This window comes from Podarcis muralis, chromosome 8 (genome assembly GCF_964188315.1).
Source record: "Podarcis muralis chromosome 8, rPodMur119.hap1.1, whole genome shotgun sequence".
Lineage (NCBI taxonomy): Eukaryota > Metazoa > Chordata > Lepidosauria > Squamata > Lacertidae > Podarcis > Podarcis muralis.
In genome coordinates, this window is record NC_135662.1 from 59,758,326 (window position 1) to 59,775,545 (window position 17,220).

At 39.0% G+C, this 17,220-nt stretch overlaps 2 protein-coding genes across 4 annotated transcripts in view; one reads left to right on the forward strand and one right to left on the reverse strand.

Annotated features, from left to right (window-relative positions):
• RNF144B (ring finger protein 144B) overlaps positions 1-801 on the reverse strand; it is a 74,531-nt gene extending 73,730 nt beyond the window's left edge. The window contains exon 1 of the mRNA XM_077933240.1: positions 671-801. The gene's annotated coding sequence lies outside the window, so the exon portion shown is untranslated. The remainder of the gene's footprint in view (positions 1-670) is intronic.
• DEK (DEK proto-oncogene) lies at positions 664-17,211 on the forward strand. Of its 3 annotated transcripts, none has more exons than XM_028737609.2 (11): positions 664-804; positions 2,487-2,624; positions 4,121-4,222; positions 5,477-5,586; positions 7,600-7,694; positions 9,024-9,144; positions 10,642-10,827; positions 11,817-11,952; positions 12,851-12,999; positions 15,125-15,193; positions 15,574-17,211. In XM_028737609.2, exons 2-11 carry the CDS (start codon positions 2,498-2,500, stop codon positions 15,583-15,585), a joined length of 1,107 nt encoding a protein of 368 aa, XP_028593442.2. In that variant the 5' UTR covers positions 664-804; positions 2,487-2,497; the 3' UTR covers positions 15,586-17,211. The 3 variants fall into 3 exon arrangements, with proteins under 3 accessions (XP_028593442.2, XP_028593443.2, XP_028593444.2); XM_028737611.2 differs by lacking the exon at positions 664-804 and adding an exon at positions 922-1,041; XM_028737610.2 differs by having other exon boundaries at positions 15,125-17,211.
• Positions 17,212-17,220: the final 9 nt, after the last annotated feature.

The window sequence follows — 17,220 nt, forward strand, 5'->3', positions numbered from 1 at the left end:
ATCCTGAACGCGGCTGTAGGAGAAACATAGTATTTAATGTATTTTTAATATTTTGTTGGAAGCCACCCAGTGGCTGGGGAAACCCAGCCAGATGGGCCGGGTATAAATAATAAATTGTTGTTGGTAGATTTTATAGATCGGTGGCAATATGGACACGGGGTTTTCTCTCTATGCTTAGTGCGCCTGAGCTGGCAGAAGAACCAGAGCTCTCATTGGGCTGCGCTCTGGTCCCTTTCCCCTTCAGGAGTTGCAAATGCGCTTTCGTCTTGCGGCCGCTTAAAAAAAAAAACCATTCGGACGGGCCCCCCAACCACAGCAGCAAGCATGCTCGAGGGCGCCACCATGGAAACTTCCGAACCGCCCCGCCCCCAGTTGCACGCATGCGCCGTGGAGCTTATCCCCTGCCAAACACAAAACCTCCCTTTCACCCAGTTCGCGGCGCGAGGCCTTTCCTTTCTGCCCGTCACTTTCTCAAAACCCCGCCTCACACGCCAGACGTCCCGAGCGACGATTGGCCAGCGATTTCCCGCTTCCTTCTTCCCCTTTGACAACCCGCCATTTTGAAACGTTGTTGATTTTTATTTTTTTTTCCTGGGGAAGAGTGAGCAACAGCCTCACGTCTGGTCCCGCCCCCCTCCTTAAGTCTCTTATCAGCCGCTGCTCTTGTTACCTGAGCGGTGGTTTGTTTTTTTCCCCTTTTATATTTTCTCTCTTTCTTTTTTAAGAAAAACCGTGGCTGTCCGCCATCGCTGCTGCTGCTGACACTTTCTCAGAAGTGCCCCGAGGTGTCCGTCTCGCGACGAGGTGAGTGTTCCGTTGCTCCCGGGATAACGGTCGAAGGCGAGGTCCTAACGGCCTGGGTGGCGGTTTCGAACGCCCAGGAAGCGACGTTTGCCGCGCGCAGCCCGCTCTGTGGAAACGGTTAAGGCGGCAGGGAGCCTCCTTGCTCGGAGCCTGACAGGATTTCTGTTCCCTCCGCCCGGCCTTGACGTCTCTTCAGCGTTTCCCGCCGGAATCCTCTCGCCTGACATTATTGCCCTTGTAAGGGGCTTAACCGTTTACTTATAGTGAGGGGCAGGTTGAACACGGAGGGGGAGGGGGCGGGATGAGGGCTACCTCTCTTTCTCTGTCTTCTTCTGCCTCGGTCCCGAAAACCCCGGAGCTTATAAATGCTTAAGGAAGAGATGGCTGGAGCATGGAGTCGCGTTTGTTTTGCCAGAGTTATTCTTTCAAAATGTTCCGTTTTGCTCGGAGTTTCTGTCGTGCTAAAGCAAAAGCCAATGGAAACATTCCCCCAACAACAACAACCCGTATTCCAAAAACGTCACTGCTTTAGTTTGTTTTAGGAAGAAGAAAGAACGGCAGTCCTAGAAAGACCAGCAGGAGTTTGAATGGATTAGAGTCCACCTGTTCGGATGCATAAAGTGGCTTCCGTGTGCTGGTGGTTTTTTATAGGTGTATGTAAAAGTTTAAATAGAAACTTCACATAATGGGGTGAAAACAGTACACTACTGTCTGCTGCATGTTTTGTTTTGACCTCTGGGTGGGCTTCAGATATTTTTGGTTGAAGTGGGGATATGTTCCAAGTTAGTGTTGGTGCATGGAAACATAAGACAGTTGTCATTCTACTACATATCTTATTTATGGGGCATCAAATTATGCCAGCACCACACACTATTAACATAATGTGTGATCGTGTAGGATAGCAGATTTCCAAGTTGTTTGGATTGTTTACCTCCTTCCTTTTGTGAAATCTTGTCAAAAAGACATGCCTTGTTCTGTTTAAGTCACTTGGGACGTTTATAACTAGGAATCCGTGTTGAAACCCAAAGCTCAAAATAATTTATGCAAAGTGTATACAGTTTATTTTGCAAGCACATGTTCAGCTTGCATGCTTTAGTCAGTGTCCAATATTTGCATACTTCTGAACTTGGCCCCCAGAACTATTTCACTGGATTACAGGTAGTAAGTGTGGGTGTCAAAGCGTGTGAAGACCATGAGGAATACGTAGCCATACAGATCACAGGAACTTGACTCTTTCCTTCTTCAGATGCTGCCTGTATTTTTATGTCATTAAAACTAGTTTTTAGAAAGTTTCTTTTTAACAAAGGAGGCTATAGCTAGATTTGTGTAAAATTGCAGAGGATTAAACACTGTTATGTATAATCAGTTGTATGGGGGAAAATTCCTTCTCAGAAGAAGCAGTTGCTTACTCCCAACTTCCGTAAATGTTTTTTCATTTGTCCTTCAGACCTAGCTTTTACTTTGCGGCATATTTATTAGTCATATGTTGTATCTGATACATAAGGCAGTTGATGTAAACATATGTAAAACAGTCACACAACTGTTAATAATGTGGTATATGAGAACTTGCTGTTAAGGAGAATTCCTTTCTATGTTGCAAGAATGATGGAAGGGCACATGGTCAAATGTTATTTTATATCAAAGTCATATTGACATTATATTTCCCCTGTGTTTTCATGCAGAAGAACCAACCATGTCATCTGTAACTGAAAAAGATGGTTCACTGTCTGCTGAACAAACAGAAGAAAGAGAACCGGAAACTGAGGACAAAGTTGAAGATAGTGAAGAAGAGGAGGAGGACGAGGAGGAGGAGGAAAAAGGTAGAAAAACGCTAATGTGAAGGAACACTAGAACTTGCACTAAGCTAAATATTTAGTTCAAGATCAAAAAGCCTGTATGTGCAGGGTTTAGAAAGCTCTCCAGATGTAGTCCCTTGCCCCCATCCAAGCAAAAACACTCTAGAATGGAGTCCAACATAATGTGAAGAGCTGCAGCTGGAAAGAAAAGGCACTTTCCTCTCAATGTCCAGTATCAGATGGCACTGGAGATGAAACATTTTTACGGATGCATTTATGGAAAATTAGTTAAAAACAATCTTTGAGTATTCTGTAAAATTATATGCGCACTCAGTTTTTAATAATGATAATAAAAAATGATAGCTCTTCTAACTGAGATCAAACTGTAACCTTCTGAGAAGATGTTTGGGTTGCTTTTTCTCTAGTAATTTAGAGCATTAATAAGTTATGGGCAGCTCTGCAGAGAGTACAGATGTGCTTGGGGCTCAGAAAAAGGTAGGAAAGCCAAGAAGTACAAGTAGGATAAAGTGGACAGTTTTGTATAGGTGATGGAGAATGAGCACTTCTTCACCTTGCTCTTATTTTTATATAGGAACAGCCATCTGTTTGTATAAACTTTATGTTGCATGTGAGTAAGGTTTTAAACGCACCTAGGTTACATGTTTATTTACTTGTATATTAGGCAAAATGGTGAGTTTAGTATTTGGAAATCAATAATCTGGTTTGATAGTCATTTTACAGTCTTTATACGTATATATTACTGGATTGTAAGCTTTAGATAATTAGAGTTTAAATAGTTCTGTGTATAAATAAAGGTGACCTGGGCTGTTTCTCTTCCTCATTGTGTTTTGTATTATTCCAGTTCTGGTGGTTACTTCCTTTGTTTCAGGGTTCAGATATTGAAAAGTATGATGAGTGGCTTGCTGATACTATTCCTATCTAGTTTCTCTATTTTAATTAGAATCTGTGTAGACATGTTTGTTCATAGAGGGACTAGTTTTTTGAGGTCAATACGTATTTTATTAACATATACTTTCTGTGGGAACTAGCAAATATTTCTTGTTAGTTGGAGAATGAGGAATGAAGTAGTGTCAGTCAGGTGTGTATGTAAAGTCTCCTTTCCAGAGCCAAGCTTGAACACTTGTTCATAAGTTGCCATTACAACGCTTCTCAGTTACAATCCTTCACAGCGCTTGGGGGAGGTTGTGTTTTCTTACGTGACTAGAGAAAGGCTGTTGTAGATTTATTTTAACAAGTAAAATAAGTACAACATTTAGTGAACCTTCAGAAATATTCCAGCCTGGAATTCCCAGTTTCAGAGTGAAAATTGCCACAGGTGTGGTGGCAGATCTGTAGATCTCCATGGCAGATCTGTAGTCCAACCCTAATTTGCTACAGTTTTGGGTGTTCCCAGAATGTTTCTTAGAATATTAAATATGTACTTTTGATCTATAGGTCTGTTTTTTTCTATATGGTAACTAACTGTGTTTCAAAATTTTATATATAATTGTCTATTTCAGAAAAGAGTCTCATTGTTGAAGGAAAAAGAGAGAAGAAAAAAGTAGAAAGATTGACCATGCAAGTTTCTTCATTACAGAAAGAACCTTTTACAATTACACCAGGCAAGTTATTTTTTTGCATACTGTATATTGAACATGAGTTATCTTTACATGTTTTTAAGTAGCAAGTACTTAGAACTCATCTTGTTCCAAATAATTCCAAATAAATAAAAATAATACCAATTTTATTATTCATATGTGTCAGAGCTGCCCGAGGTCCCAGCTCACAAAGGACCAACGCCAGTTCGTTGTTATATACAAAAGTCTTTATTGAAGTTCAGTTTCGCTTTCACAGCTGCAGCGCGCAGCTCTACGTCTCAAACTCTAGACCGCTGAAGCTCCGTCTGAATCTCCTCCCCCCAGACACCAGTTTAAGACTCTAGCCTTGCTCCACCTCTTCCTTTGCTCTTTCCTCCTCTGGTTCCGCCTGTCCGCTGGGGTCTTGCCCTTCCTAGACTCTTCTGACGCTGAGTCCCCTGAGTCTTCCCCCTGCCTCCGGCGGGCTTTAGGACCTGGTTCCCAATCCAGGTTTTCTGCTGTCCCGCGCGCCTGTACATTCGAACTTGGAGCGCGCGCCCAGCCGGCAACCTTCCTCCTGACCGTTACACTGCTCCTGTCACTGCTTCCCCTAGGCTAGCTGGACCTGACCTCCCCTCCGTTCCCCCACTCTCCGATAGAGGCGTGGTCAGCCCTGACTCATCTTCTCTCCCTGCTGGAGGAGACGCTGGCCCTGACACATGGGACTCTTCCCCCCCACTACGCTCTGGTGGGGAAGCTGGTCCTGATCTCCCGCTGCTGCTTTGGGAGTCCCCGCTGGCCCCTTGCTTCTGGTGCGTCCCCCCTGGGACCCCCCTTGCCCTGACCATCGGCGCCCCCTTCTGGGAATCTTCTGATTCGCTGGAGAAGCTCATGGAATCTCTCGGGTCACTGTCATACTCCCCTACGCTGCCCTCAGATTCTTCCCCTTCGCTCTCCCTTTCCTCTCTCCCCTGTGCCTCTGCTCCTGAGCCCCTGACAATATGCCTCCCATCTGATTGGGTTGCATTGGAGCCATTATATCAAAATGTTGAAATTTAATTCAAACACTTGACTGCCTTTCAAGCAGAAGCATGTTAGCTAATCTTAAGGAGGACCCATACAATTTTTTTTTAAAAATAATAATAATATCCACAGCCCCTGTCAAAAAATTATACAACAATACCAATCATTTAAATATATATGACTGATAACTATAACCACCTCATAAGTGTAATCTAGTAACTATTAGTAAGCATTAATGTTGTTAAATAGACTAATGTAATACATTTTCCCTTTCAGGAAAGGGACAAAAACTTTGTGAAATTGAAAGAATACAGTACTTTTTAAGCAAGAAGAAAACAGATGAACTTCGAAATCTGCACAAACTTCTATACAACAGACCAGGCACAGTAAGCTTAGAAAACACTATCAAATTTGTTTTGAAAATGTCATGAAATATAGAATGGCCTTGTTTCTGAAGGCTGAGACTCTTTGAAGTCCTAAGATGTAAATAAATTCCATTTAAATCAGTGGAGTGGGCTTTCCAATAGCTGGTTTGTATGTGAAAACTACATTTCCAGGCCTTATTTGTGCTTCCTGGAATTATTAATTATATTATCTTTTTTCTTTGAGCTTTTGACCCTATACAAAGGGTATTTGAAGCTCCCATCTGTTCAAAAACAATTTGCCATGTGGTTGTTACAGTGGAAATAAAGTGAATCCAAATAGCTCTTTGCCTTACAAAGCTAGATGTAGTCATTTGGGTCTTATCCAGTTGACTTTGGAATGGAGTCTTTATACTTTAATTTGTCCACCACCCCCCATTTGCATATTCATTTTTTTCTCAATAATCCTGAGATTGATAAATGTAGAGTCTGCTGGTGCTAGAAGTTACTGGCACAATCCTGTCTTTGCTCAGGGTCTTAAGCCTGTTTTTGATTCTCACATTCCATCCTTGTTTTGTTTGAAATTGCTGCTAAAACAAGTGGCCCTGTAACAAAATACTGCATTGTGTAGTGCTCCTGTTCAGGGTTGCAGCCACATCACTTTCCAGGAAACTCCATTCTATTCTCCCTCAGATTTGCATTCTTCTTCCACCACCTAACCTCCCAGTGGTCAGCATTCTATGGTTACTGGGTTGTTTTGGAGTCTGCTTTTGCGCTCGCGCACACACACACACACACACACACACACACACGTTTGCATGTAGATCTTGGTTTTCCCAAGCCTGCTGATACCTCCCTCTTGGGCATTAATGATACCATTTTGACTACATTAAAATCTACAAGAAGAATTATTTCGCTAAGGGCTTTATCCAGCACTGCACATGTGGACCTCTGCTTCCACAAGGACACTTGAGCTTCCTTCCCTCCTGCACCCCCCTAAAATCTACTCTGGGTTGTCCTCCAACCCTCTGGAGCAGATTTTAAGGTCATGCAGGGGGAGAGAAGAAATTGAACTTGTTGAAATCAAGTTTGTTCTGCTCATGCATAGAAAGGGTTATATACATAGGAAATAATAGGCCTTCTAATATACTTTGTCTATTACTATTCTAACATTTTTATTTGTAAAATGCTTAAGCTTATCTTGGTTATGAAGAGCAAAATTGCTTTATGAACTGCTTTTTAGATACTTTAATTACCTGTATAATTTGTCAATTGAATCCAAATCTGTCTATATAGAAAACAGCTTCTATACAACATATTCCATACAAACTTACCAATATTTCAGTACATATTTTTACTTAGTGTTTTTTTAAAAAAAATAGTGTACCTTTTGTTTCTCATGAATGTGATTATTTGCAGCATGTAGCAGCTTGCTGTCTTACAGAAATTGAGGGAGGTTCTTCCTGAAAAATTCCTTATCAAATAAGGGTATATGAGCTATTTTAACATTTGCTCTTATTTATTTCATACATAATTAGGTAGTTATATTCAAAGGTGAGCAAAAATTTATGTGCTAATCTTGTAGCCTTGTTTATAGGCTACAAATTTGCAGTGCTCCTTCAGCGGCAACTTGATGTTCACTGTGCTATCTGGCTGAGCACCCTTTCCAGCTTTACCTTTGAATTGATTCCATAATTACCATGTGTCAGAAGATCACAACTGCCTCAACAATGCAGGGTCACTTTCCTCTCTTTCCTTACTGTACTGCACTGTGGTCTTCAAAGATAGGAAAGTGTTGCCTAGGTAACTGGAAGACTCTTCTGAAAAATGGTGATCATTGCAGCTGCAAATAGTCAGAGAAGCAACACATTTGACAGTAGACTCAGTTTGTTTTTGGGAAATGTTGCATCCTGTTTCCCTTGAATTTTCTGTTGACGAAAACTTGTTCTAAGCCCTAGTTGAACTGCTTTGGATCAAGACCTGCCTGGTATAATGCAAATACCGCTCTAAAATGCATGTTATTGTGTTCTGTTTTAGGTTGCTTCATTAAAGAAGAATGTGGGCCAGTTCAGTGGCTTTCCATTTGAAAAAGGAAGTGACCAATATAAGAAAAAGGAAGAGATGTTGAAAAAGTAAAATTTTAAAACTTTTTAGTATGATCAAGTTTCATTATTTATGTTAATACATGCATTTTAAATCTTGAGCAGAGCAACTGCCTTAAGCCCTGTTTGCTATCCCTGCACATTTCAGTTAGTAACTTGAGTGTATAAGTATTCTATTTCAAACCATATCCATAAACATTACTGAAGGATAGTTTTATATTACACATGTGAACATTTTATGTCTAAAATGAATGGGTTTACTGGTGCTGAATTGTTTCTAATTAACTACTTAGTTGAAGATACAAGTGAGTATCTTGTTCAATAAAATACTGCTATTTTCATGCACAAACTTGAGGTATGGTCTTGTGAAATTTAAGCACATAAATATTGGTGATTTTTCTAATAGTTGAGTTACACATACTTAATTTTCCCCCTTGAAATGAAAAGCACTTAAACGTGCATACCTTTGGCTAAATTGTGCCCCCAACATTTAATTCAAACTTAAAATTCTCTGCCACCTTAATATTTGTGCAGTACTTTTGTAGAACTTAAATTTATCCAAAATAAATTTGCAGTTATAAACAGTATACAAGGAATACTGTATTTTGTGATGTGTTTTAAGGTATTCAGAATCTGTGGTTGCACATGTGGCAATGTCTTTTTCCTCCTGGCAGTTGGTATTTCCAGTTTCCATTATAGTGCAATTTCCAGCACTTCCCTCTATGGAGAAGGCATAAGCTGCTACCAGTGTACTTAGGCTGACTTGTGGTAAAGATGGCAACCTATAGAAGCTGCCCTTCCTTCCATTATCACGCAGACTCTTCTAGATAATGGTGGTATAATCATATTGGTAAATAGGGGTTGGCTGTAACTTCTGAAGGGTGAATTTTATTCCTGAGGGCCTGCACAGGTTTCTCAGTTGTTGCACCATTGATCTTTGCATAAACTCTAAAAGCTATACTGTGGCTTCTTTCTACTGACAAAAATTTGAGAAGGTGTTTAAATAAATGAATCCCTATACCCTTTGAACTCTATCTTTGAATTCTGTCCTTAGCTGTAAAATATTTCCTACCTGCCTGGTTGGTATTTCTAGTTTTATTATAAGTACTGTTTTTATAAGACGGGACATGCAATAATTGAAGAAATATTGTCAAAATGTCAATTGCATTTCTGTGGTTTGTTTAATTTTTGTGAGTTGCCTTGAGTTTTGAAAAAATCAAAAAGTGGAGTATAAATAATAAATTCATCAATTGTATGCTTTATTTGAAAGCGCAGGTAGTCAACTAAACTATCTCTTTGCTCTGGTGTATTAAGATCAACTTTTATCAGCTATGTTTAATAAAGGGTATTTCTCTCTAGGTACAGAAATGCAATGCTGAAAAGTATATGTGAAGTTCTTGATTTGGAAAGATCAGGAGTTAATAGTGAATTGGTAGCCAGAATCCTAAACTTCTTAATGCATCCAAAACCTTCAGGCAAGGTAAGACAAGACATAATAATGAAGCTATATTTAGATTACATTTATCATCTTTGTGGTGATCATGCTTTTTATGTAGAGTTGCTATTGCTGTCCCACGTCAAACAGTTGTTGAGTTTTGTGTGGCTTGCGCCACCACAAAATCACACATATGCTTTGCTTGATTCATATATGCTCTTGAAGATGTAAGTAATATGACCACAATTCTATTAAGCCACTAGTGAACATCTTATTAGTTTCTTTATTATATATTATATGTTGTTCTTGTGGAAAATAAGAGAGATGGAAGAAGACAGTCAAACAGAACAAAGGCAGAGCTCAAGGGGAAAATGAACCGTAGCATTCTCCTTACAAGGAGTACTACAAGAGCACTAGGGTTTGATTGCACGTTAGTATCTCTTCTGAGGTTCTTTATACAGAGACCATGCCTAGCAGCTATTAAACATTTGTTACAGCTGAGGCCCTTTTAAAAACAAATATGCCATTTCTATTGAACTGTTTATATGAAAACACAAGTTTTCTTCCATGAGTTTTGAGACTGAGGCATTCAACCTGGAGTAAAAAGCTCAATAACAAATTATGTTCTCATTGCCTTACAGTATTAGGCAATATTACCTAACAATTTATTAAAAATGGAAAAGCAATGTCTCTGAATTTTGTGTTTCTGATTCTCTGGAAAAGACAGACACCAACAGTCAGCGAGGCTGGCATCTGAAAACAAACAGAGAAAAAGATGTCTTTATTTATAGCACTGCCAGGAATACTGCAATAAGACTCTTCAAATGGGGAGTGAAATCCTTCCTGAGCTTGTCACTGCTTTCCAGAATTTTCCTCTGGAACCACATTTGTGGAAGGTATTACCCATATATTTGGCATCAAACATGGCTCCTGTCATGGGAAACAAAAATTCAATGGCAACATTGCACTTGCCAGTCTTCCATATTCAAACTGCTGATTGATAGCTAAAATAAAAAGTGGAATCTGCAAGAAAACATTGCAAGTGCTGTTGTGCAATTCCATTCCCCCTCATTGGGCTATTTTGGGAGGATGTTCCCTTACTAAAGATCTTCAAATGAAGGATGGTATATAAATAAACAACTTTAAACCGCCCCCCCCCATAAAAAACTCAACAACTTTTGTGGCAACTTTAACTTATGCAAACTTTGGAGTCCCTCCAGATCTGCTATTTCCTCATCTTCTACAGATATGATACTGTTTTGGCTACTTAAGAAATAGAACTCACAGTATGACCATCTTAAATAGAAGAAATACCTTCAATTGAATAATTACCCTCAAATAATACATGTATGTAATGTCTATAACTTCATTCTAAAAGAAACCTGTAATCTCATGGTACCTTTTCAAAATGACCATAGTGAAGGATAACACTTTGAAGGTGGTTAAGGTCTAAGCAATTACTTATTCCCTATAGAGTCTTATAAATAAATAGAGAGTTTTAAAACTATTTTGTTGTTTGCCTCAATTTTTAATATTTAATAGCCATTGCCAAAATCCAAGAGAACACCTAACAAAAGTGGGAAAAAGGAACGCAGTAGCTCTGGAACGGCACGGAAAGGCAAGCGCACTAAATGTCCTGAGATCCTGTCAGATGAATCCAGTAGTGAGGAAGATGAAAAGAAAGAGAAAGAAGAATCATCTGAAGAAGATAAAGAAAGTGAAGAGGAGGTAGGATCTATTTGCAAACTATCCATGTTGAAGGCCAGCTACAGTAGGCTCTCTGATTTGCTTAAAGGGCATTGAGCTGAAGATGATAGGGTTATAGAGAAAAATATTTTCATTCCATAGACCTATTGACTTTTAAGATATTTGCTTAGTGATCAACAGACTTAAACTTGAAAGTAGTGACTAGATGCTGATAAAGTACAAAGACTTGTTTGCTAGAAGTGTGGATAGGAATGTACCATAGATTCATTGTTCTTCGCATAATTACTTGTTATTTTAGGGACAAAAATGCTTGGTGCTCGCCTCAAACAAAGGTACAGTTCTCAACAGAACTAGCTAACACTTTTCAGCCTCACACCTTCATCACCCATTGCAACCTTACAGTGACAGCATACTAGCAATGGGACACTGTCACTATCTGCTGATGGCTTTGGGGGGGGGTGACAAAAAAATGGTTAGCAGTCCAAACTTAGCCAGTTCACCACCTTCACTATATAATGCAAGGTAACTTTTTGTATCCCTGAAAAAGCAGAAAGGCACGTTCTCTTAAAATGCAGGGGCATTATTAGAACTAGAGACAAATAATGCAGTTACAAATAGCTTGCATGTGTATTTTGGCTTTGCTGCAAAGAGTGCTTTCTAGCAATAAACTATGCTTTAGCAAGAAGCTTCATAGTGTTAGGAGTGGTTTATATTGGTTTTTTTTTTTTTTTTTTTTAGTTTTTTTATTCATTTTTCATTACCAGATGATGACAGGGAAAAAACAAACAAACAAACAACATAAAAAGAAAGAATGAGGTAACAGTCACATATCAAAAACAAACAAGACCATCAACCAAATCCCAACCCCCAAACCAACCAACACACAAACATTACAAACAATTAACAATTGACTTCCCTCCATCTCGGTTTTGGGTTATATGTATATTAAATTCAATCTAGGAGTGGTTTATATTGTAATAGACTTTGATGCTCTCTTTATCACACCACAGCCACCTAAAAAGTCATCCAAAAAAGAAAAACCCAAGCAAAAGACAGCTGTGAAAAGCAAAAAGGGCACAAAGAATGCTTATGTCAAGAAAGCAGATAGCAGCACAACGAAGAAGAATCAGAACAATTCCAAAAAAGGTGAACCTATCTTTCTGGGGTCCTTTGAGCAGACAGGGACAAGAACAGAAGAGTATATGCAAATACAATTATACATACTTACATAAAGTGTGGGGGGGGCATAAAGATGGATGCTTTGTAACAAAGACAGAAAAGTGAATGGAAGAATGTTTGACAGCAGGGCATTGTGGTAGAATGTTGGGAGGAGTGAGAGCAAGCGGCAGGTGAAGAGCGTCAGTTGAGAACAGTTTAAAAAGAGTGGCTGAAGAGACAAGGAGGAAATGAGAGGAAAGAAATGGTTAGAGTTAGCATGGCTTTTAAGGAGAAGAGAGTTTTATTAAGATAGGGCATTAGAACTGAGCGTTCTATATTAAGTGGCTGCTTTTTCTAGGTATTATGTTCCCTAATATGTGTGTGTTTTAACTGCCTGTTCTGGTCTGGGTGGATTTTAAGGTTAATATACATCACCCTACATACCTTGAGTGCATGCACTTATTCATAGAAAGCCTGGACTCAGTAGAGTAGCTGAGTGACTGATCTAGTGACCTCCCTGGGCCAATGGCTTTGTAGGGACCCCAGGGAGGAATTAGGTGGCAGCAACGGGGAAATGGCCAATGGTTTTGAGGGAGCAGGAGACCTTTACTGGTAGGTAGAGTTGGGAGATCAAAGGTAACAAATTGGGGATATGCTGGGACGTGAGCAGAGAGAAGGGAAACCACAACCCCATATATTGTTTTTGAAACTTCTCTCCATTTCCAAAGAGGTTTGCTAGCTGGTCTTGGCAGCTGCCATTTGAAAAGCCCAAGTTCAAAGGTGCTTGAACACAACTAAGTCATTCAGTTTTTTTGTCCAGGTGAAAATGTTTAATTGGAAAGAAATCATTATCCACATTTTAATTGAAAAATATCTTTACATTTAGAAAGTGAGTCAGAGGATAGTTCGGATGATGAGCCTTTAATTAAAAAGTTGAAAAAGCCACCTACAGATGAAGAGCTGAAAGAAACAGTGAAGAAGCTCCTGGCCAATGCAAACCTAGAGGAAGTTACAATGAAACAAATTTGTAAAGAGGTACAGATTTATGACATGTTTTCCACTTTCGTTGTTTTGCTTGCAGTTTACAGCAGTAATGTGGGTTTTTCTGGAAAGTTTTCCTTTGCAAATTAGGGAAATTTGGAAAATTCCCCATGGCCCTAAAAGCAGGAATGGGGAACCTTTTTCAGCATAAGGGCCATATTCCGAGTGGGAAACCTTTTGGGGGCCACTTGCCAGTGGTGGATGGTGCAATAGATCTAATTTTATATTTGTACAGTAGGGTAGGGTACAGACTGTCCAAACAAAATTCAAAGGTTTCTGCTCATATATCTTGATCCAGGCAAGCAAGGGACATTATAACATTTCAAGGACATATTCAAAAGAACTGGAGGAAGATGTGGTCTGGGGGAGAGTAAATTGGAGATACCTGGGGAGTGATCTCATTTACCATGTTAGTTTTCCTTGTACAGTGGTACCTCGGGTTACAGATGCTTCAGGTTACAGACTCCGCTAAACCAGAAATAGTACCTCGGGTTAAGAACTTGGCTTCAGGATGAGAACAGAAATCGCGTGGCAGTGGCACAGCGGCAGCAGGAGGCCCCATTAGCTAAAGTGGTGCTTCAGGTTAAGAACGGACCTCCAGAACGAATTAAGTTCTTAACCCGAGGTACCACTGTACTGCATTTTATATAGACACAAAACTGCCAACCTTGCCTAATGTTGATTTGCAGTTGGTATCCATTAATTGCTACTTTAACATTGTTAACTTTCTGAAGAAAGATGAAGCGGTGAAGATTTGTTTCCCCCTGCCCCCCATCACTGGTTTGCAGTTAGAAACCTTTAGAGTCAAATGTAAAAATGCATGCACATTTCATAAATTCTTATGCTGCTTGTTGGTGCAGGAAAAGACAAGTGAACTCAGTTTATGCTGTCTATTTTCCTTGGGGGGCAGTTATAATCCCATTATCACAGTATGGTATAATTATACTAAACATAGTAAAATATATCTAGGTTAACCCCTGAAAGATAACTAGCATAGGTCCCATGTCACCCCCTAGTTTCTCCAGATCCTGCTTTGCCTCCAAGGGGCTCAGGGCAGGGCAATAAACAATCCCTAGTCTGTCCTTGCAAAAAAACCTCTGAAGGTTAGACTGAAAAACTGTGAGTGATCTAAGGGTTCTTCAAGATGGACCAGAGAACTGACTCTGGGTCTTCTCAGTCCTAATTTTGACACAAAAACGTCTATTTGGACGTCTATCTACCTTTTATACCTCCCTTGCAATATCAAAGGCAAGGGAGATGCTTCAATTTAATAAACAAGCAATCTCTCCATTCTGGTACTCACATTTAAATTGCAAAAGGTGTATTAGACACTTCTACATGCATGGTGAGAGTCAGGTTAGAGAATAGAAATATTTGCAAGTAAGTATAAGTCTTTATGTTATGTTGGAAAAGTGGAGTGGAGTCAGACATGACATATAAAGGATATGGTTAACTATGCTTTGAATACAGTGGTACCTCGCAAGACGAATGCCTCGCAAGACAAAAAACTCGCTAGACGAAAGGTTTTTCCTTTTTCGATTTGCCTCGCAAGACGAATTTCCCCTATGGGCTTGCTTCGCAAGACGAAAACGTCTCGCGACTTTGTTTTCTTTGTCTAAAAACAAAGACATGTTTTGTTTATAAAGTTAATTTATTTTCCCTTCAATTTTTGAACTGCTCTTTACAGTATGTGTGACTTTAAAGAGTAGTTAATAAACTGTTGTTGTACCAAATTTGGCTTTGTTTGGACTTTTTTTGACCATAGGAACGCATTAATTGATTTTCAATGCATTCCTATGGGATTTCGTGCTTCGCAAGACGAAAAATTCGCTAGACGACAAAAATTGCGGAACGAATTAATTTCGTCTTGCGGGGCACCACTGTATTTGACTTCTGTGGTGCAAACTGGGGGAGGGAACAATTTTAATGAGTCTTTAAAAAGCAGCCTCCCCAAATGCACTAGTCCCAATCCAGATTCATACCTTTCATGCCTGCTCTCAATGTATTTAAAAAACTAATGAGATACTGTTTGTGGTACAACCAGTTTGACCCTTAGTCATTGGGAGAATGTTCAGAATGTACTATTTGACTTACCTTTGTGTTAAATCGGTTGTTGCAGGTGTATGAAAGCTATCCCAGTTATGACTTGTCTGACAGAAAAGTCTTCATCAAAAAGACTGTGAAAGAGGTAAATACTTGATCCATGAAATATCATGTGATGATCCAAATTTTAAAAGCTGCTCTTTAAATTTGGAAATGTTGGGTACCTAGGAAGATCTCAGTTCCTGAAATTCCACCCAAATTTTACTCATTTATTATGCTTAGTTTCAACTCAGTAAATTTAAAGTAACTTTAAGATAGTCCCCCTTATCTAACGTTTCACAGTGTACCCTTAAAGGCCTGTAGTCCATCCTTAGCCATATTTACTTGGAAGTAAGTCCCATCAATTCCCCTGGAACTTCCTTCCAAGCAAGCTGTTAAAATGGCAGCCTTAGCAATGTGTTTGTGGGAAGTGGGATTTACAAAGTAGGTTAAAGATTAAAAGTACACAAACTCTTCTCTTTTTAGCTCATTTCATGATCTAATGGGAAGAAAACGAATGCTGCAGACTTGTTCCCGTGGATTTAAATATTTTACAAACACCAGCAAAACCTTTTTTTAATTTTTGTTTTGTTTCACCCTTTTGGGTGGGCATAACATAGTATTTAGTCAGGGATGATTCTACTGGCTTAATGTTCTGAGTGTTAATGGAAATTACTTTAACTTTTAAAAATTGCATTTAATGCAGTTCTTAGGTTTTTGCATGGCCATCAATGTTCCCTGCTTTTACTTTGTACATCATGGAATTTCTTTGTACAAGCAGATTTAATATAGCTATTGTAGGTTTTAGTGCATTGTAATGTAGAGAATTTTTTAAAAATCAGTTGATACGAAAACTGTTGTATCTGTAAGTACACATGCTAAGACTGTCAAATACTGCAGTATTGGGCATTACTTTTAATTTGAATACATACCATTCAGTCAGGAAGAAGTCACATGTCCTGATCATGAATGCTCTAAATTATGTTATACTATCTTGCATGTGTAAGATATCTGAGAATTGTGAAGAGCATAGTAACTTGCAAATTGTTATTTTTGTACTTTTAAAAGCGTTCTGTTTGTATATATATGCTTAAAAACAGGTTGTTGGTGTTTTTTTAAAAAATCAGTGTGTTTTAGAAGATTTATGACCAGTGTCAGTGTTCAGGAATGAGGCTGAAATTAATTAGGAAACAAGTTTAACTAGCATTTAAAAAGATGGTGTTTCTTGCCTTATAAGGGAATAATTGCACTCATATTTTTCAGTGTTTAACTTGCTAGAGTGGACTACAGCTAATTTTGTTCCAAAGGCTTGACCTGATACCCTACACCAAAGGGTGACAAACCCTTTGGCCCAGCAGGGGACTGCTTCCAAATTATGCCCACTTGCCCAGCCCCACACATAACTGATGTCAAGTGGGAGGCAGGTAAAGGTGTAGCCTTCACTTTGAAGTACATTTCCCAACAGTTCTATTGAGCCTACATACTGAAATAAATACATAGGAAAAACAGCTTTGAGAATTGCAGTAAGTATAAGAATCTTCTCTGAAGGTATGTGAGCTAAGTTCATATGCAATTTTTGGTGTTCAGCTGTTCTAGAATCCCTATAAAATCAAGCTCCCTTATGGTAAGGAATAACTTCATGATCTTTGTGGTATCCACTGGACAGGTTTCCTGTGTCTGTATCCAAAATTAGGTTATATTGAAAAATGAATAGGTGTTTAAATGTATTAATAGACACCTGCTGCTTTGATTCAGTGTAAGCTTTGAAATTTAAAACCTCAGTTTTGCAGACAATTGTTCATGAAGTTTTATTTAATAAAAAGTTTCATGAAACTTTTTGTTAATGTGCACACATGATCATGACTTAAAGCTCTCAATAAATGCCAAACAAGTATGTGTCATAATGTGAAATGTAACTAACCCCCTCCATTACTGTATTGATTATAAGTTCTGCTAATGTATTGTTCAGGAGTCAAAAGTCACAGTCCTATGTTCTGAAACTAGTCGGCAACTAGTAAGCTGATCAATCTATCATTTTTACTGCTTTCTTTGCATGTGATCCTTTATATTAAGGCTGAGTGTAACTAAGTTTTGTATTCAATAAATGTCTTTAAGAAAAATGTATATTTTGAT

Excerpts from the sequence above, each read along its gene's own strand:
- DEK (XM_028737610.2), top strand. The coding sequence starts at position 2,498 with ATGTCATCTGTAACTGAAAAAGATGGTTCACTGTCTGCTGAACAAACA. Across the intron at positions 5,587-7,599 it reads TATACAACAGACCAGGCACA|GTTGCTTCATTAAAGAAGAA; the intron begins GTAAGCTTAGAA and ends GTTCTGTTTTAG. Across the intron at positions 7,695-9,023 it reads AAGGAAGAGATGTTGAAAAA|GTACAGAAATGCAATGCTGA; the intron begins GTAAAATTTTAA and ends ATTTCTCTCTAG.